Source organism: Salmo salar, chromosome ssa04 (genome assembly GCF_905237065.1).
Source record: "Salmo salar chromosome ssa04, Ssal_v3.1, whole genome shotgun sequence".
Taxonomy (NCBI): domain Eukaryota; kingdom Metazoa; phylum Chordata; class Actinopteri; order Salmoniformes; family Salmonidae; genus Salmo; species Salmo salar.
Window position 1 is genome coordinate 75,275,702 of NC_059445.1, and position 21,499 is coordinate 75,297,200.

Below are 21,499 nucleotides of genomic sequence, written 5' to 3' on the forward strand. Positions count from 1 at the left end.
GACAAAGGCGTTGAATACGGCCCTGTCCGCAGCACTTCTACCGAGAGAAATGGCCGAGCCAGCAACCGGTGTACAGTATCCGATATAAGCTATCAACTGCTTTTCTCTCATGTTTTTCTCAGGAGTGTGAGAGGAAATGTAAGAGGAGTCCACGTGGAGTGAGCATGGGGAAAGGTGCTGTTCTAAACTTCTCTTATGTTGCTGGTATACTGGTTGACGAATTGACAAGACATAATGGGTGGTAAAGGTGATGGCGTCTCAGGAGGAGACATTGAAATTGGGACATTATCATGGGCCATCCACTTTGAACTTTAAAGCTATCTGAAGAAGTACGAAAAGGATGCCAGAAGAATCAGTGCCTGGAGGAGGGGGTTGGTCAACTGTGCTCAAAAAACTGTTTTAGACTTTTGGGGTATCAGGTTGATTGTAGAGGTCTACACCACAAAAAATTATAGTAATTTAGATTAAGAATGCATTGAGATACTGATCTGTATTTTAATCATGATAAAAAAGTTAATAGTAGAATTATGGGATAATTATACTGGATGTTAATATAAATGTACATTCTGCCAATGTTGATGTTTGTTAAATTGAGTTTTTTACTTTGAGTGATAGGACCTATTTGAATTACTGAGCAATGTCATTTTAAAATTTTGGTTGGATAATTAACTGGGTTCTAATTATGATTTTATTTGGAAATTGAATGATTTTTAAAACTGAAGGATTGATTTGAGTTGAGTATGTTAATATCTATATGAGTGAAGCAATTAATGTATTAGGGATTGATTGTTTTGATTATTGTTATGAACTAAGGATGTTGACGCTATTATAAGCATGTCATGGTGACTGCCATGGGTGAACTCTGGTCTGGAGAGTGAAAATGATCCTAATCTATTTGATCTATAGGCATTGCTTTATAAATAGTGGAATCATGATGCTTGTCTTGGGTCATGTTCATTAGGCACCAAGGGAATACATTTTATTTTAACTAGGAGTCACAACCTGGATTGGTCCAACAAGATATGCTAATTTTAGTTTCTGGGATTGAAATAGTCATTTCCAACATACTATGCTGATCCACGTCAACAGTGAAGAGGCGACTCCGGGATGCTGGCCGTCTAGGCAGAGTTGCAAAGAAAAAGCCCTATATCAGACTGGCCAATAAAAATAAACTATTAAGATGGGCAAAAGAACACAGACACTGGACAGAGGAACTCTGCCTAGAAGGCCAGCATCCCGGAGTTGCCTCTTCACTGTTGATGTCGAGACTGGTGTTTTGCGGGTACTATTTAATGAAGCTGCCAGTTGAGGACTTGTGAGGCGTCTGCTTCTCAAACTACACACTCTAATGTACTTGCTCAGTTGTGCACCAGGGCCTCCCACTGCTCTTTCTATTCTGGTTAGAGCCAGTTTGCACTGTTCTGTGAAGGGAGTAGTACACAGCGTTGTATGAGATCTTCAGTTTCTTGGCAATTTCTTGCATGGAATAATCTTCATTTCTCAGAACAAGAATAGACTGACGAGTTTCAAAAGAAAGTTATTTCTTTCTGGCCATTTTGAGCCTGTAATCGAACCCACTAATGCTGATGCTCCAGATACTCAACTAGTCTAAGGCGGACAGTTTTATTGCTTCTTTAATCAGTACAACAGTTGTCAGCTGTGCTAACATAATTGCAAAAGGGTTTTCTAATGATCAATTAGCCTTTTAAAATTATGAACTTGGATTAGCTAACACAACGTGCCATTGGAAAACAGGAGTGATGGTTGCTGATAATGGGCCTCTGTACGGCTATGTAGATATTCCATTAGAAATCTGCTGTTTCCAGCTACAATAGTCATTTACAACATTAACAATGTCTACACTGTATTTCTGATCAATTTGATGTTATTTTAATGGACAAAATATGTGCTTTTCTTTCAAAAACTAGGACATTTCTAAGTGACCCCAAACTTTTGAACGGTAGTGTACATAGTGAGTGTTCTCAGTAGACTATATAGTGTATATCTCTGTTAGGACATACAATGAGTTTTCTCATTAGAAACTGAGTGTCCGACCTTTCTCTGTTGAAGATGAGGAAGTCCCTTTCCACATTGTCCAGGCGCTGTTGGAGCTGACCGTTCTGGGAAATTAAAAGGTTTACAGGTTTAAGAACATACACACAAACTCACTGAATCTTTTTTAAGACAGTAAAGATTATCCTATGACCCAGATAATGGTTGTTGATACTTGGGACAAGAAGGGGGAGAACAAGCACTGTAGAAAGATTAATGAAGTTTTGCTCATTTTAAAGGACAGACAGTATCTCTCTCAGAGGCCCACTTGCCCTACACTGAAACAGTGTCACACATTTAGTGATGTTAATCACGTGAGAACAACAACATCTCCGTGACGACCTATCCTGGCAGCCTTGCCGGTGTTATGACAGTTTCTCGCCCTCTCTGGGCACTGGGTTGGTGTTAGGCAGACTGCTTGGGCCAGATTGGGCGTTAGACGACTCCCACCGTACGTTTCTTGACCCCCTGTACAGGCCTGGCAATCCACCTGGAGAGCTAGTATAGGTGCTTTCACAGTGTGGCGCCAGACCCTGGCAGACAGCCAACAAGAGAAGTAGAGCACGGAGAGAGAGAGAGAGAGAGAGAGAGAGAGACGAGAGAGACAGAGAGATTGAGGAGACAGAGAGACGAGACAAGAGAGATTGAGGAGACAGAGAGACGAGAGAGATTGAGGAGACAGAGAGACAAGAGAGAGATTGAGGAGACAGAGAGAGATAAGAGAGAGATTGAGGAGATAGAGAGAGATTGAGGAGGGAGAGATATGGGGTGACATTCACACAGAAGCCTTGTTTATACATTGTGCCCACATTGTCAGAAATATGTTTATACATGGTATCAAAATGTGTCTCTTATCCGTCCACTGTGTCTGCATTGTGACCACATTTCCCTGTATGCAATTTATTTGACAGCTATTCTATCAAAAATAATACTGATGTATTTTAAGACAGATATTGGTGCCATGTGTCAATGATTTTAGAAGGCAGGACAATGACGATTTAAATGGTTTCACTGTCCAGATCCGTCTACACTTGTAAGATATCCAGACACAATGTGTGCCTGACTACCTACGAAGGTGGTCAGGAAGATCTGATCTCAATCAGAACACAATGTGTCTTTTAATCATCTACACCTGTCTGGAAATGTGGGCACAATAAGAATGTGGACAAGATCAGGACAAAGGATGCATCTTAGAATCAGGTATAGAGAGAGACACAGAGTGAGATGGACAGACAAAGAGAGGGAAGAGAGACAGAGAGAGAGATGGATAGAGAGAGATAGTAAGAGAGAGAGACATACAGACATACAGACAGAGATAGGTACAGTGGCGTGCGAAAGTATTCACCCCCCTTGGCAATTCTCAAAGTCAATACCTTGAAGAGCCACCTTTTGCAGCAATTACAGCTGCAAGTCTCTTGGGATATGTCTCTATAAACTTGGCACATCTAGCCATTGGGATTTTTGTCCATTCTTCAAGGCAAAACTGCTCCAGCTCCTTCAAGTTGGATGGGTTCCGCTGGTCTACAGCAATCTTTAAGTCATACCACAGATTCTCAATTGGGTTGAGGTCTGGGCTTTGACTAGGCCATTCCAAGACATTTAAATGTTTCCCCTTAAACCACGCGAGTGTTGCTTTAGCAGTATGCTTAGGGTCATTGTTCTGCTGGAAGGTGAACCTCCGTCCCAGTCTCAAAGACTGAAACAGGTTTCCCTCAAGAATTTCCCTGCATTTAGCACTATCCATCATTCCTTCAATTCTGACCAGTTTCCCAGTCACTGCCGATGAAAATCATCCCCACAGCATGATGCTGCCGCCACCATGCTTCACTGTGGGGATGGTATTCTTGAGGTGACGAGAGGTGTTGGGTTTGCGCCAGATATAGCATTTTCCTTGATGGCCAGAAAGCTCAATTTTAGTCTCATCTCTCACATTAATGCCCTCCTTCCCTGGTCCATGAGTTTTGGTTGGTGTCCCTCTCTTGGCAGGTTTGTTGTGGTGCCATATTCTTTCCATTTTTTAATAACGGATTTAATGGTGCTCTGTGGGATGTTCAAAGTTTCTGATATTTTTTTATAAACCAATCCTGATCTGTACTTCTCCACAAATTTGTCCCTGACCTGTTTGGAGAGCTCCTTGGTCTTCATGGTGCCGCTTGCTTGTTGGTGCCCCTTGCTTAGTGGTGTTGCAGACTCTGGGGCCTTTCAGAACAGGTGTACATATACTGAGATCATGTGACAGATCATGTGACACTTAGATTGCACACAGGTGGACTTTATTTAACTTCTGAAGGTAATTGGTTGCACTAGATCTTATTTAGGGGGTTCGTAGCAAAGGGGTGAATACATATGCACGCAACACTTTTCCGTTTTAAACTTTTTAGAATTTTTTTAAACAAGTAATTTTTTTCATTCCACTTCACCAATTTGGACTATTTTGTGTATGTCCATTACATGAAATCCAAATAAAAATCCATTTAAATTACAGGTTGTAATGCAACAAAATAGGAAAACCGCCAAGGGGGATGAATACTTTTGCAAGGTACTGTAGGTAGATTGGGAGATCTATCTGATCAGGTACTACTACCTACTGTATCTCTGAGGTGTTGACAGAATGAAAGCTCCTAAAAGCAGGTCTGTTTGACAGAGCCTGATAACAATCAGAGTTTCTACAGACATGTCACCCTACTGTATGACTGACCTCTCTGTGTGAAGAGCTTACATCATGACTTCTGTTGTCACTGGATCTCAGTCATCAAGGCAACAACACACCGCCACGCTGACCCTCAACACGGGGGTTCATCAGGGGTGCGTGCTTTGTCCCCTCTAGTACTCCCTGTTCATCAACAACTACGTGGCCGCGCACGACTCCAACATCATCATTAAGTTTACCGACGGCAATGAGACAGCCTACAGGGAGGAGGTCAAAGACCTGGCAGTGTGGTGCCAGGACAACAACCTCTCCCTCAACGTCGGCAAGACAAAGGAGCTGATCGTGGAATACAGGAAACAGAAGGCCGAGCACGCCCCCATTAACAATATGCCAGTTAAATAAAGGTTAAATTAAAAATTAAAAAACATTGACAGGGCTGTAGTGGAGCAGGTCAAGAGCTTCAAGTTCCTCAGTGTCCACATCACTAAGGATCTATCATGGTCCACACACACCAACACAGTCGTGAAGAAGGCACGACAATGCCCCTTCGCCTTCAGGAGGCTGAAAAGATTTGGCATGGGCACTCAGATCCTCAAAATGTTCTACAGCTGCACCATTGAGAGCATCTTGACTGGCAGCATCACTGCTTGGTATGACAACTGCTCGGCATCCAACAGCAAGGCGCTACAGAGAGTAGTGTGTACAGCCCAGTACATCACTGGGGCCGAGCTCTCTGCCATCCAAGGCCTCTATACAAGGCCCTAGAAATTGTCAAAGACTTAATGAAATAGCTACCCGGACTATCTGCATTAACCCTTTTTTACACTAACTTTTTTTTGACTAATTACATATGCTGCTCCTACTGTTCATTATCTATCCTGTTGCCTAGTCACTTTCTTCCTAGTTATATGTGCATATCTACCTCAGTTATCATACTTCTGCACATCGACTCGGTACTGGTACTCCGTGTATATAGCCAAGTTATCGTTACTCATTGTGTATTTATTATTACTTTTCTATTATTTCTCTATTTTGTTTCTCTCTGCGTTGTTGGGAAGGGGCCGTAAGCATTTCACTGTTAGTCCACACATGTTGTTTAGGAAACATGTGACAAATAAAATGTGATTTGATCTCAGTGCATTGTGTGTTCCTTTACTGCTTACTCTCCTGTACATGTGCCATGCCAGATGCTAAGCACCACCTCCCCCACCCCCGCATGGGAACAGACAGGCAGACAGACATACAGATAGACAGGCAGACAGACAGACATCCAGTCAGACATACAGGCAGATAGACAGACATCTAGTCAGACATACAGGCAGACAGACAGACATCCAGTCAGACATACAGGCAGATAGACAGACATCTAGTCAGACATACAGGCAGACAAACAAACATACAGACAGACAGACAGACATGCAGACAGACAGGCAGACAGACAGACATCCAGTCAGACATACAGGCAGACAGACAGACATCCAGTCAGACATACAGGCAGACAGACATGCAGACAGACAGAGGCAGGCAGACAGACAGACATCCAGGCAGCCAGACAGGGGTGTGATGGGGTGAGCTCTCCACCTGGAGAACAAGGATCCCCTGGGGAGCCAACAAGGTAGCCAGGCAGAGCAGCACGGTGCTGGAAACGACAGTGGGCCCAGAGAGAGACTGTCAGAGCCAGAGGTATAGCTTGCGAAGGACAGTCTGTGACTAACAATATCACTTAACCTGTGGGTAATTCTCTCCCTTTCTGCTGTTAAATGGGAGTTCAGAAGTTAATTATGCCCTGCTGTTTGATAAAAAATTTAATTTAACACTTTACAAAATGAAACCTAGAGGGACTATTCTGTTGGCTGTTTGCCAGACTGGTAGAGACACAATTAAAGTCATTGTCTATTTCAATTGTACAGCTATAGGCTCCAGACAGCAATCAGTAACATAATTGTGCATAATAACTATTCGACTTCTGTACTGTGGGTTCTGACCATCTGGGATTCTCTCTTAGTTATAGAACCAGACAAAAACTACAGTACCACTGAATACTTCAACACATCAATATCAAAGTGCTGATCAGAACTGACAACTATTCTGATCAGGTTAATTGAGGGTGAAGAGAAGGGACGTGACAGCAGTTAAAGTTACAGGATCATAGAGTGTAGCAAGGTTGGGAGGATGGAGGATGGAAAGATGGGCCTATTTATGCTGTCCCCAAGAAAACATGAGTCCAATTCCTCACTACATCATCTGTGATTTAATTCAGCTAATTCTACTGTTCATTATGGGTTAAACAGCAGCCAGGATTCAGAAGGGAAAGCGAGAGGGAGGGCGGGAGGGAGGGAGGGAGGGAGGGAGGAGAGAGAGAGGGAGGGAAACAGCAGTTAAGAGGTTGAGAACAAGACAGAAAAAGGAGAACAGAATGTGGGGAGGAAGAAATAGAGAGGGGAGGAAGGGGGAGAGGAGCACAGAGAGAGAGAGAGAGAGAGAGAGAGAGAGACTGAGTTAATGAGCCAGCAGCAGACTGGGCCAGACATTAGGGCAGTGCCCTGCCTGCCTTTCAAACAATATTGATCTGCACTGCTTAAGAAATGGGTACAGATAATCCACATCCCCCCTCTCTCTCTCTGTCTCTCTGTCTCTCTCTCTGTCTCTCTCTGTCTCTGTCTCTCTCTCTCTCTCTCTGTCTCTCTCTCTGTCTCTTTGTCTCTCTCTCTCTCTCTGTCTCTCTCTGTCTCTCTCTTTGAACTTTAGACAGGAGAAGCGTATGTCCTCCTTCCACTCAACATGTGACCCCTCATAAACTAACACACACACACACACACACACACACACACACACACACACACACACACACACACACACACACACACACACACACACACACACACACACACACACACACACACACACACACACACAATGCTGTTTTCCCATTTTAGAAAGGTATGGAAAAAATGAATGCTTCACTGGTTTTGTTTAAAAATACATTCAGTGAAGTGCACTTCCAGTTAAAAATCATGTATGGAGGGAGTTTTTTTACATTTGACATTGTAGTCATTTAGCAGATGCCCTTCTCCCGAGCGACTTTCACAGGATCAATTAGGGTTAAGTGCTTTTCACCTAGTCGGCTCTGGAATTCGAACCTTTCCGTTACCTGCCGCTCACCATATTTTTAGTATGATTGACAAAATGGAACTCGGAGGCCTACTGCTTGAGGTTTCATTTCCAAGATGGTGAACAGTATTCTTAGAAAGTTATTACACTTCAATACTATGGAGACATTCCGTTGGTGTGAATTAATCTTCTTGTCTATGTCAAGTGATCTTGTGCACTGCTAGTTTTACGGTGATGTTACATTGGTGGTGATAATTGGACAATTATTTACTTGATTCTGTGTAGTACTGTGGCGGCCATGAACTTTCTGTCTGACGGTTATTGTCATGCAAAATACTGCCGGTCTCACAGTAATTGACCCGGTAATTAGCATTAACACATTTAGCATCTCCAGGCCTCCACAAACCTACAAGCCTTTGATGCTGCCTTTGGAACGTCTACATTTAAAAAGTATAATAAATCAATTTAATACACACCATCACAATAAATCCATTGTTTATTTTAGGCAGGTCTAAAGAAACATTAGGATATGAAGAAAATGTATTTCATAAGAACAGAATATGAGTTGGAAAACTGCATTTTATCTGGCCAGGCTTGTTCATTTAGCAGACAATATACTTTATTCCTAGTTATACTTTATTCAGTGCTTACTGAGGTGTAGCCTATTGTGTCAACTGAAATGTCATTTTATGAATACCCTTCTATGTGGTATGCCTACAATTGGTAAAACACAAATAAAAGACTGCCAGTCTGGACAGGACCAAAAAAAGACTGCCAGTCTGGACAGGACCAAAAAAAAGACTGCCAGTCTGGACAGGACCAACAAAAAGACTGCCAGTCTGGACAGGACCAAAAAAAGACATCCAAAAGACATTGACGTCGGTCAGCGTTTACTACCATATCTGCACGCAATGTCATTTCATGAATGCCTGTCCATGTGATAGGGCCACTGTTTGTAAAACGGGCCGTTGCATTGGCTTTATTAGTCCTGATTCCTGTGACTAATATATTTGGCTATTTAAGCTCTGAGTATCAGCTATCCAACTTTATCAGGAGTTATCCTGTGACTATTTGCAATGTGTTTACACAATGGGAAATACAGAAGTATTGCATTTTTTTCTATGATTAGCTCGTAAGAAATGTACAGATACACACTTGAAAACACTGATCATGACAATTTAGACCACGGGGATGAAACTCCTGGACAGAGTAGCCTGACTGTCCATTCCATATTGTCCATTTTACTTTGCCCTACTTTGTACTGTTTTTCAGAATATGATGTTTGTTAACATGTCAGCACGTTTATGTTAGATTATATTTTTTTACGGAATGTTGGTGGAGCGCTGCAGCGATCGGTCTCTCCAACAGAACACTGGAGAGGTGCGCTGGGAATGGACAATATTCATATTTTGCGTCCCTGCCTTTGACAAAGTGGGCACTTCTTCTCACAGTGCGTCTTGATCAGTTTAGCTCAGAAACTCCTGCCCTAGTCCATCTGCCTAAGAGCCAATTGATGCTTGATCCGAAAATGTGGTCGGAGGCGCCGTGTGAATGGTGTGACGCAATGGCCAAACTGAGCTCTGTGCCTCTAAAAATGTTGTAACAATATGGAGGGCTCTGTATAGCTCCGCATTGACATGATTGGTTGACTGTTGGTGGGGGCGGGAGGTCCTGTATGAACACAAACTCGCTTCCTTGACAACTTCCTTCACAACAGCTCTGCTCAACAGTTGCGCACTGCTCCGTGAAGCGCAAAAAGTATGAACGCCCTGACTTCTGCAGAGGCTACACAGCCAATGCAGACATCAGATTGACCATGCAGCGCCTTTAATCCTCAGGCTGGCCCTGAGTGCACATACAAAGTGAGGGTGTTGAGGGTAAACGTGATCATTTGAAACAGGTCATATACGTTAGATTTAGAGTTATTTGGCAACTTTAGTTGTAAATGATACAAACTTTAGAAATCAAAACATATATAGGCTGCATGATGCAAGTACAGGCTATTGATGATTTGAGAAAGTCACAAAAAAAGCTCTCAATTTAATCTTGTCTTTACTAAGATGTACAATTAGTTTTGATTAACTAGTTGTCTTCCTTGTGGCTCAGTTGGTAGAGCATGGTGTTTGCAATACCAGCATGGTGTGTGCAATGCCAGGGTTGTGGGTTTGATTCCCATGGGGGGCCAGTACAACAAAAAAAAAATGCATGAAATTTATGAAATGTATGCTTTCACTACTGTAAGTTGCTCTGGATAAGAGCATCTGCTAAAATGGAAAAAATTAAGAATGGCCCATTATCAAATGGGCAGGAACAGGGGAAAAAAATACATAATCGGTATGCACGTGAATGGAGGACACTTCGGTTTGTTTTTACTGTCATGTCTACTCCTGCTCCTCCCCTCCAGCGTATGAAGTCACCAGAGTACTAACCACCAGTATTGGAATTCATCATTACGCACACCTGGCACTCATCATGATGTGCACCTGTTAATTATTATGATTCCCACCTGTACTCCATTACCTTCATCATTTCCTCCCCTTTATATGTCACTCTCTCATGTTCACTCACCAGTTGGTATTGTTCTTGTGTATCGGAGTTCTGCCTTATGTTAGTGTCGTGTTCTTGGTTTTGTTGTTTTATTTCCGGTTGTTTTTTCGGCTACCATATCAATTGTGTTATAGTCTCATGCATTATTTTAATATTTCTACAAACTTCAAAGTGTTTTCTATCCAATGATACCAAATGTATGCATATCCTGACTTCTGGGCCTGAGTAACAGGCAGTTTACTTTGGGCACGTCAGTCAGGCGGAAATTCTGAAAAAGGACCCTAGCCCTAAGAAGTTTTAAAATGTTTCACCTGCACCTGCTTCAGACTCACCGCCCCATCATTACATTTTCAATCATGCTGGGTAGGCTACTTCAGTCAATTCACTCCATGCGTCAACCACTGTCTGCATAACAGGTGATATTCCACCCGAACTCTGTATTCCACGAGCTCTCCAACCCTGTTCCTGCAGCTACCCCATGGTTCATTTGGGAAAACAAGTGAAATCTGTTTGGGAACATCAATTTCACAATGTTTTCACAATTAAACATATTTTATTAAACTGTTTACAGCGCCTCGCTCTTGAACCTCGAGAAAAAAATGAAGGCGAGAGAGTGGATGAAAATGCATGGTTGTGAGATATTCTGTAGCTAAAGGTAATGTGTCACCCTATTCATTATGAAAATATAAAAATTGCCCTATTACTATGCTATTCAAAATAAAATACAAATTCACTATAATTGTAGGCTAACTCTGTAAGCCGCCTTGCATAATTAATGACCCAACGGCATAACCTATACCTATACGTTCTCTCCCAGACTCATGGATATAAAGTTTAGAGCATAGCATAAGACCCAACCAGTCCATCCAGTATGCATAACAATACAGTCCACACTCAAAGGCGATAACTAGAATTTGTTTAATTTTAGAGAATAGGCAAGTGTAATTATGCACTAAATACATCTTAAATCAGTTTTGTTTTATGTTTTTCTGCCACGTGTAATATGCTGTAAGGTACGTATTGTACAATGGCACAATCATTATTTGAATTCAGGTTTTTTTTCGGGCTTGGACTATGTGTATGCGTAAGCTCTAATACGTGTATGCGTGAGTTGAATAAATCATCACCTTAGAAAGCATTGCGTCCCCCTATTTAGTTGTTTAGGGGGCTCCCGAGAGATGCAGAGGTCTAAGGCTGCTAGAAGCGTCACTACCGACACCCTGGTTAAAATCCAGGCTGTTTCACAACCAGCCGTGATTGGGAGTCCCATAGGACGGTGCACAAATGGCCCAGCATCGTCCGGATTTGGCCGGTGTAGGCAGTCATTGTAAATAAGAATTTGTTTGTAACTGACTTGCCTGGTTATATAAATAAAAAAGTGTGTTAGGCTTTGAAACAACATCCACAATGACCATGTTTTACACTCAGTTTCCACCTGTTCTTGAACTTCTTTCTTCAAATTGGTCAATCACAGTGAGGTGAGTTTTAAAGAGGATACTGTTTTGATGATAAGAGTGTGGTGTGATTTTCAATTGCATTTGCACTGATGTCAGAGTGGTTAAAGGGACAATAGAGCCCTGAGTACCAGGCCATTAGTCAGGTCGTTAGCAAGTTGGGTACTACCAATGCATGTCCAGAGTGCATAAGAGGAGAATACTATGATTCAACAGTCACGTTAAATTTACGGCGGTCATGTCTAATGACTGCTGGTGTGGAGGTAATAGGTCACCTCAACAGCCCTAATTTTTGGGCAGCTTCTAACAAAGTGCAGAAATGTATTCTTGCCAATAATTATGTGGCCATATCTCTTTTATTCTCACAGACCTGGTGGGGTAGTAGGACATGTAGAAGGACATTTCAGGTTGCTAGTGACCAAGAGGTTATAGGTTCATATCCCAGTTAAGGTCGAGCTACAAGTGTGGTCACACTACAAAATTATAGAAGAGTTTTTACAGTAATTGAAACCACAATACAGTAGCATGCTGTCATGTTATAGAAATAACACCTTCAAGTTGTTTCATACACTTTAGACCAAGTGAAAAATATATTCTTGGCAATATACTGCATGTATAGCCAGCGAGGAAGAGGTGAAGCGAGAGGGATAACTGGGACCAAAATCAGCCTTCTCCAGATTCTTTTCTCACTCACAAAGCAAGGAGTCTTGGTATGGTCAATGAGAGTGTTGAATTTGGTTAACAAAAAGTATACTGATATAAGTAGGACAGGTGGAATCCCGGCAACTTTGAGAAAAACACACTTTATATCGGAGTTGTGCCTGTTGTTCAAACACGTATCTGCCCACTCATTGGCTAGAATGGTCCCACCTGATCTTGTTTCCTCCTGACTGCCTTCCATTTTTTATGACATTTATTTTAATTGTAAGTGGCCACTTGAGTATCTGGTCAATATAATGGGTAATCTGTGGTAGCTCCATTGTGTCTATCTTCCTGGTGGTGCAGCAAGAAATTTAGGTAGCTAGCAACCCAGAGGTTGAGAGTTCAAATCAAATTGTATTAGTCACATGTGCTGAATACAACAGGTGTAGACCTTACAGTGAAATGCTTACTTATGAGCCCCTAATCAACAATGCAGTTAAAAAATACGGATAAGAATAAGAGATAAATGTAACAAGTAATTAAAGAGCAGCAGTAAAATAACAATAGCGAGACCATTATACAGGGGGGGTACCGATACAGAGTCAATGTGCGGGGGCACCGGTTAGTTGAGGTAGTATGTACATGTAGGTAGAGTTATTAAAGTGACTATGCATAGATGACAACAGAGAGTGGCAGTGGTGTAAAGAGGGGGTGGGACAATGCAAATAGTCTGGGTAGCCATTTGACAAGATGTTCAGGAGTCTTATGGCTTGGGGGTAGAAGCTGTTTAGAAGCCTCTTCGACCTAGACTTGGCACTCTGGTACTGCTTGCCGTGCGGTAGCAGAGAGAACAGTCTATGACTAGGGTGGCTGGAGTCTTTGACAATTTTTAGGGTCTTCCTCTGACACCGCCTGGTATAGAGGTCGTGAATGGCAGGAAGCTTGGCCCCAGTCATGTACTGGGCCGTTCGCATTACCCTCTATAGCGCTTTGCAGTCGGAGGCCGAGCAGTTGCCATACGAGGCAGTGATGCAACCAGTCAGGATGCTCTCGATGTTGCAGCTGTAGATCCTTTTGAGGATGTGAAGATCTATGCCAAATCTTTTCAGTCTCCTGAGGGGGAATAGGTTTTGTTGTGCCCTCTTCATGACTGTCTTGGTGTGCTTGGATCATGATAGTTTGTTGGTGATGTGGACACCAAGGAACTTGAAGCTCTCAACCTGCTCCACTGCAGCCCTGTCGATGAGAATGGGGGCATGCGCAGCCCTTTTTTTCCTGTAGTCCACAATCATCTCCTTTGTCTTGATCATGTTGAGGGAGAGGTTGTTGTCCTGGCACCACACGGCCTGGTCTCTGACCTCCTCCCTATAGGCTGGCTCGTTGTTGTCGGTGATCAGGCCTACCACTGTTGTGTCATCGGCAAATTTAATGATGGTGTTGGAGTCATGCCTGGCCATGCAGTCATGAGTGAACAGGGAGTACAGGAGGGGACTGACCAAGCACCCCTGAGGGGCCCCTGTGTTAAGGATAAGTGTGGCGGATGTGTTGTTAGCTACTCTTACCAACTGGGGGGCGGCCCGTCAGGAATTGCAGGATCCAGTTTCAGAGGGAGGTGTTTAGTCCCAGGGTCCTTAGCTTATTGATGAGCTTTGAGGGCACTATGGTGTTGAACGCTGAGCTGTAGTCAATGAATAGCATTCTCACATAGGTGTTCCTTTTGTCCAGGTGGGAAATTGCCGTGTGGAGTGCAATAGAGATTTCATCATCTGTTGATCTGTTGGGGCGGTATGCAAATTGGAATGGGTCTAGGGTTTCTGGGATGATGGTGTTGATGTGAGCCATGACCAGCCTTTCAAAGCACTTCATGGCTACAGACGTGAGTGCTACGGGTCGGTCGTCATTTAGGCAGGTTACCTTAGTGTTCTTGGTCATAGGCACTATGGTGGTCTGCTTAAAACATGTTGGTATTACAGACTCGGACAGGGAGAGGTTGAAAATATCAGTGAAGACACTTGCCAGATGGTCAGCGCATGCTCACAGTACTCGTCCTGGTAATCCGTCTAGCCCTGCGGCCTTGTGAATGTTGACCTGTTTAAAGGTCTTACTCACATCGGCTGCGGAGAGCGTGATCACACAGTCTTCTGGAAAAGCCGGTGCTCTCATGCATGTTTCAGTGTTATTTGCCTTGAAGCGAGCATCGAAGTAGTTTAGCTTGTCTGGTAGGCTCGTGTCACTGGGCAGCTCGCGTCTGGGTTTCCCTTTGTAGTCTCTAGTGGTTTGCAAGCCCTGCCACATCCGATGAGCGTCAGAGCTGGTGTAGTACGATTCGATCTTAGTCCTGTATTGATGCTTTTCCTGTTTGATGGTTCGGCGGAGGGCATAGCGGGATTTCTTATAAGCTTCCGGGTTAGAGTTCCGTACCTTGAAAGCGGCAGCTCTACCCTTTAGCTCAGTGTAGATGCTGCCTGTAATTCATGGCTTCTGGTTGGGGTATGTATGGTCAGTGTGGGGATGACGTCATCGATGCACTTATTGATGAAGCCAATGACTGATGTGGTGTACTCCTCAATGCCATCGGAGGAATCCCGGAACATATTCCGGTCTGTGCTAGCAAAACAGTCCTGTAGCTTAACATCGGCTTCATCTGACCACTTTTTTATTGACCTAGTCACTGGTGCTTCCTGTTTTAATTTTTGCTTGTAAGCAGGAATCAGGAGGATAGAATTATGGTCAGATTTTCCAAATGGAGGGCGAGGGAGAGCTTTGTATGTGTCTCTGTGTGTGGAGGATAGGTGGTCCAGAGTTCTTTTTCCTCTGGTTGCACATTTAACATGCTGATAGAAATTTGGTAAAACTGATTTAAGTTTCCCTGCATTGAAGTTCCTGGCTGCTAGGAGCGCCACCTCTGGGTGAGCGTTTTTTTGTTTGCTTGTGACGGAACACAGCTCATTCAATGCTGTCTTAGTGCCAGCCTCTGACTGTGGTGGTATGTAAACAGCTACGAAGAATACAGATGAAAACTCTCTCGGTAGGTAGTGTGGTCTACAGCTTATCATGAGATACTCTACCTCAGGCGACAATAGCTCGAGACTTCCTTAGATATCATGCACCAGCTGTTGTTTACAAAAATACATAGTCCGCCAACCCTTGTCTTACCAGACACCGCTGTTCTATCTTGCCGGTACATCGTATAACCAGCCAGCTGTATGTTGATATTGTCGTCGTTCAGCCACGACTCCGTGAAGCATAAGATGTTACAGTTTTTAATGTCCCGTTGGTAGTTTAATCTTCCGCGTAACTCGTCGATTTTATTCTCCAAAGATTGCACATTTGCTAGCAGAATGGAGGGAAGTGGGGGATTATTCAATCGCCTACGATTTCGCAGAAGGCAGCCCGCCATTCGTTCCCTCTTTCTCCGCCTCCTCTTCACGCAGATCACGGGGATCGGGGCCTGTTCCCGAGGAAGCAGTATATCCTTCGCGTCGGGCTCGTCAGAGTCGTGTAAGGAAAGAAAGGATTCTGCTAGTCCATGGTGAGTAATCGCAGTCCTGATGTCTAGAAGTTATTTTCGGTCCTAAGAGACGGTAGCGGCAAAATTATGTACAAAATAAGTAAAAATATAAGTTACAAACAACGCAAATAAACAAACAAAAAAACACAATCGGCTGGGGGCACGTAAAACGTCTGTCTTCTTCTCCGGCGCCATCTTACATGGCCCAGGTGAGGTTAAGTCCCATGTAATCAAATCAAAATGTATCACCATAGAGCAGCATACTGTTCCTTAACATTAACACCTTTATTTAGCTGTAAAAATACAGTAACTTGTTTTAGATTTACTGTATTTTCATCGCAACTAGACAAAAACCTCCAGGGGACCATGGCACAATGTTTAAATAACGTCCTAAAAACTTTCTTGGGGACGTCCCTGGAACAAACCGGGAACAAGACAAAACCTGCAGGGGATCATGATTGTTTAAATTAAATTAATGTACAATTAATTATGCCTTGTACAGTGAAATATTATCACATTAATGTGACATGAAATCACGTGACCACAAGATCAAATGTGAAACACGTGATCAAGTGAAATTCATGTGGTTTTTCCGTAAAGGTTATGCTTCTATTTTTCCAGATTTGTCCAGCACACGATTTAAGCCATGAACCCAGTGAAGAGCAGTCTGCATCGTGTCTTTCTGAAGCACTGCAAGATTAACCAGGCTGAGCTCCACTTGGGCAGGTTCACCATAACAGTTGTCAGCTTTCATAAAACATGACTCAATTTGGGGCCAGCTCTGGCTTATTACTGCTAATGGCGCACAAGATTTGTGCCCATACCACCCAAATATCTTACCTCTATTGGAAAAGCGTAACATCAACCCTCTTTAATGTAGCTTATAGAAGGGAGTGAAACCAAAGGGAAGAAACAGCATCTGATTTACTTTATAATGGTCCCCCACATCGACTCTAGACATGTGATGCGTTAAGTCGATAGCTCCTGTTTAGCCAAAACAGTCCCTCCCCTCATGTGAATTCATGTGCACCTCTTCTTGGGTAAACAACATTTAAAAGCCCATTAAAGGCTGTTGTAACTCACTCACTCACACTGGGATGGCAACAGAGACAGTCTGCAGTACTGAATAAATAAGAGAGAGTAGAGATAATAGAAGGAGCGAGGAGAGAGAAAGGAGGGATGAGAGAGAGAAAGGAGGAGGGAGGAGAGAGAAAGGAGGAGGGAGGAGAGAGAAAGGAGAAAGGAGGTGGGAGGAGAGAGAAAGGAGGGAGGAGAGAGGAGAGAGAAAGGAAGGAGGAAAGAGGAGAGAGAAAGGAGGAGGGATGAGAGAAGAGGAGGGAGGAGAGAGAAAAGAGAGGAGAGAGGAGAGAGAAAGGAAGGAGGAAAGAGGAGAGAGAAAGGAGGAGGGATGAGAGAAGAGGAGGGAGGAGAGAGAAAAGAGAGGAGAGAGGAGAGAGAAAGGAGGGAAAAGAGAGAAAGGAGGGAGGATAGAGAAATCAAATCAAATAACATTTTATTAGTCACATGCACCGAATACAACAGGTGTAGACCTTACAGTGAAATGCTTACTTACGAGCCCCTAACCAACAATGCAGTTAAAAAAAATACAGATAAGAATAAGAAATAAAAGGAGGGAGGAGAGAGAAAGGAAGGAGGAGAGAGAAAGGAGGGAGGAGAGAGAAAGGAGGAGAGAGGAGAGATAAAGGAGGGAGGAGAGAGAAAGGAGGAGAGAGGAGAGAGAAAAGAGGGAGGAGAGAGAAAGGAGGAGAGAGGAGAGAGAAAGGAGGGAGGAGAGAGAAAGGAGGGAGGAAAGAGAAAGGAGGAGAGAGGAGAGAGAAGAGGAGAAGAAGGGACAGGACAGGAGTAGAAGAGCATGCTGACTGGTTGTTGGACTGTCTGTCACGTCTGATAGAGCATCCACACAGTAGTGTTGTAGTGAACCAGTGGCATCATTAGCAGCAGCCAGGCCTGTCCAGTAAAGACCAGCACTGCTGCCCGTAAACGGAGGAGGACGCTTGATGAATGCCCACCTTTAATGAAATCACTGATGCCAACCTTTCCAGCTCTTTTTATTAACCATGTGTGTGTGTGTGTGTGTGTTTCACCCCCCACCATCAGGCCTCTTTTACTGGGGGATCAAATTAACCTTTGTGTAAACACCCAGAGGACATGTCTGATTTATGTGAGAGAGTGAACAAGAGAAAAAAGAAAAGAGAGAAAGAGAGCGATTGAATTATTTTTCTTCCTCATGCATGGAACATCCACGTTGGTAATTTACTCGGATGACAAATGTGCTTCTTTCATTACGCCACTCTGGTCAAACTTAAAGGCTACTTATCACCTGCCGCCGAGCCAAATGGAAACACAGATGGTGACATGTGGAATGGATGGAACCATTGAGAGGCATATGTTTGTTGTTAGGGGAGGCTTTACCTGGGGGGACCCGTCAGAACCCTGCTCTCTGGTCTTCCTGGCTAGTCTCTTCTTCTTCTTGTGCAGCGGTTTAGACTCCAGAATCATCTCCTCCAGCTCAAAGGTGGGGTCGCAGTTGAGCCTCCGCCTCTGGAAGAGGAACAGAGGATGAAGCTTTTATTCTGGAGAGAGAGGCTGTCCATTCACTCCATCGACCCTCCCCATCTCTCCTGACTGGCCCGATGTAGTGACCACAGGAAATTCACTCTATAATCAGACAACATTACAGGGAATCAGATCCTTTCATTTCCAGCTACTAACGTCCTCACAGATGTATTGTTAAAGAGACTGAACAGGATTTGATGCACTTAAAAACATATTGTAACATATTGTACGAATTGCAGATACTGTGTGTAGGCCAAAGAATCTCCCAGGACTGAATGGGATGTGTGAGATAACGAGCTGCAGTAGTTCTGGTCTTTGGGTTTGCCTCACTGCTTATATGGATGTATCAGGATTGGGCGAAGGCGGTACTTAAACTGCTTCGCTTCGAGTGCTTCGCACGTGTGCCCACAAGGGGGGGGCTTTGGCTAAGACTTTCCTTTTGCAAGGGTGGAAACTTCGCAAAATGCTGCAACTCTCAATTTCTAACATGAATAGGCTCAGAAGTTAATTACGCAGCTGACCAAACTACGCAAAATTTTACTTCAGGGTTAACCGAAATCATGCAGGACGTAACATATCATACGAAATAGATGACGTTATACACAATTGTGGACAATTTTTCGTGGACCCGTTTTGGCTCTTGAGCGCTACTTTCAAAACTTTTGGCTGGAATGAAACAAAACCTTTATAATGCATCTTTAACCGATGACTGACACTAGTGTTACTATCAGTCTGAACCTGATATACACTAACTTGATAGTAGTCTTCTTGAATCAATATTCCTCTACAAGCTGTCAGGTTTGAAGCAGAAGATCATAAGTCAATGCTCCGCTCCCTGGCACCAAATGTTACCATGCCAACGGAACAGCTTGACCCCCTGCGTGGCGTCTGATGACACCACTACCTTACATGCATAATTTTACCTGCCTGTCAAACACCTGCTCCCTAACACCTGAGGAGGTGCTGAGGCAGTGTGTGTGTTAGTGTGCGCGCGTAGGAGACTTGAGCTCTAATGACCAGTAACAGCCTTCTCAGACCAGCAGGGGGCCGTCTGGACGTGCTGGTCTGTCTGGGCTGTGGGAGCGTTGTGGGAGCATTGTGGGAGCGTTGTGGAAGCGTTGTTGTGGTCTGACTCACGTTGGGGATGAAGCCAGGGGGAAGCTGTTTGTTGAGCACGGCGTCCCAGTTGACATCAGACAGCAGGTCCAGATCTTGTAGCTCAGCCAGGCAGGACACTCGCTGGTGCACGTCAATACACAGCAACTAGAGAAGAGTAGGAGGAGGTGCAGGAGGAGGAGAGGAGTAGCAGGAGGCCGAGGAGATTACGGGAGGATGAGGAGCAGGAGAAAGAGGAGAGGACAGGAAGAAGAAACAGGAGGAAGAGGAGAGGAGTTGGGGAGAGGAACATTTCAGAGCTTTAAAGCAAGCACATCTGACTCACACCACATGCACCACAGGAATGTAGATGAGGGGTGTTGTGGTAGGCTATGTGAGCACTGAGCTATGCAACAGTATGACTGCAGTGGAGAATGACCAACATAGAATCTGATCACTTAGAGTAGCCTTGTAGGTTTACTATTATAACCAAAGGAGATGGCATCTATGACCCACAAATCAATCAGCATAGCATGTAATAACAATATTAGTCATTCAAGGAATATAGGGGTCAAATATAACTCTAGTTCAAGTAAACAAGGTCTTGGTCCTGAGGTCGCCAATTTTCAATAAGATACAGTATAATAACAACGTATTATTCATTCAGGGAATGTAGGGGTTAAATGCAAGGTCACCAGGCGTCTATAGTAAGTCTGTAGATCTTTCTGTACCTTTCTGAGCAGAGACTTGATCTCCAGAGACCAGGCCATGGGGTAGCTGGGGTTGACCTTGTGGAACATCTGGAGGATCTCATTGGCCGGCATGCTGGAGCGCATGATGTACGGCCTCTGGAGGACCAGGACATAGCATTATTATCCCGCAGAGGTTGTCGAGGTCACCGGGTCCTCATACATACAGATATACATGCAGAAGTCCATCAAACTGCCTGAAGAGAAAAGTCTAAATGTGGGATTCCAGGTCTAGTTGTAGACCAGAGCAGATCAGCCTTGTGCTGTGTTCTCTCTCTCAGGGGAGAGACCATTTTCCTGTGTTTGGGATAGATGATGGGTGGGGCTGTGACGGTGATTGATGTGTGGTGCTTTAGGGACACCAGGGCTCGCTGCCACTGATAGTCAAGCCCAACAGGGCCCGAGGAGAGCTGGGGAGATGGGGTTCAAAGTCCTGCAGGGCCTGAGGAGAGCTGGGGAGATGGGGTTCAAAGTCCAGCAGGGCCTGAGGAGAGCTGGGGTTCAAAGTCCAGCAGGGCCTGAGGAGAGCTGGGGAGATGGGGTTCAAAGTCCAGCAGGGCCTGAGGAGAGAGGGCTCAGAGGGCTGCTGTACAGCCTAATCCTGTCAAGTACCCAGCAGGGGCTTAGTGGGAGTCCCGCCCTACCTGTCTTTTCCTCTCTTAACTAAATAAATGCACCAGGGTAACCATAGCCTGGTCCCTGATCTGTTGGCAAAACAACACAAATGGACCTAGGACCAGGCTAGGGTAATCACACCCTCATCTGAACAGTGAAGCTGGGCTAGACAGGTATTTTATTTCCATGGTTATATTAAGGGGTCATCTCAAGGGCGGGCTCAGAGAGAAAGGTGTTGTTACAGTCCCTTCTTCTCTTACTTAAAGGGCTATTCTAGGAGCAGGAAAATCATGTACTGTAGGTTTTAGGATGCATTATTCACAGGCCGGGATGTGCTGGACTGTGTTTCTGTACCTGTCCTCGCAGCAGCTCGTAGGCAGTGACACCCAGAGACCACCAGTCCACAGAGAAGGAGTAGCCGGGGTGTGTCCCCTCGTGTGGCTGAAACAGCTCCGGGGCTGGGGAGGGAGGAGGGGAGAGATGGAGGGAGGGAGAT

At 44.2% G+C, this 21,499-nt stretch overlaps 1 protein-coding gene across 1 annotated transcript in view; it reads right to left on the reverse strand.

The window, feature by feature from the left end:
• The window catches only part of stk32a (serine/threonine kinase 32A), an 87,525-nt gene that overhangs the window by 8,702 nt on the left and 57,324 nt on the right, over positions 1-21,499 (reverse strand). Inside the window, exons 8-12 of the mRNA XM_045717345.1 lie at positions 21,358-21,461; positions 20,371-20,487; positions 19,682-19,807; positions 18,401-18,529; positions 2,056-2,120 (exon numbers count right to left, since the gene is read on the reverse strand). Coding sequence (XP_045573301.1) covers positions 2,056-2,120; positions 18,401-18,529; positions 19,682-19,807; positions 20,371-20,487; positions 21,358-21,461 — 541 coding nt within the window. The remainder of the gene's footprint in view (positions 1-2,055; positions 2,121-18,400; positions 18,530-19,681; positions 19,808-20,370; positions 20,488-21,357; positions 21,462-21,499) is intronic.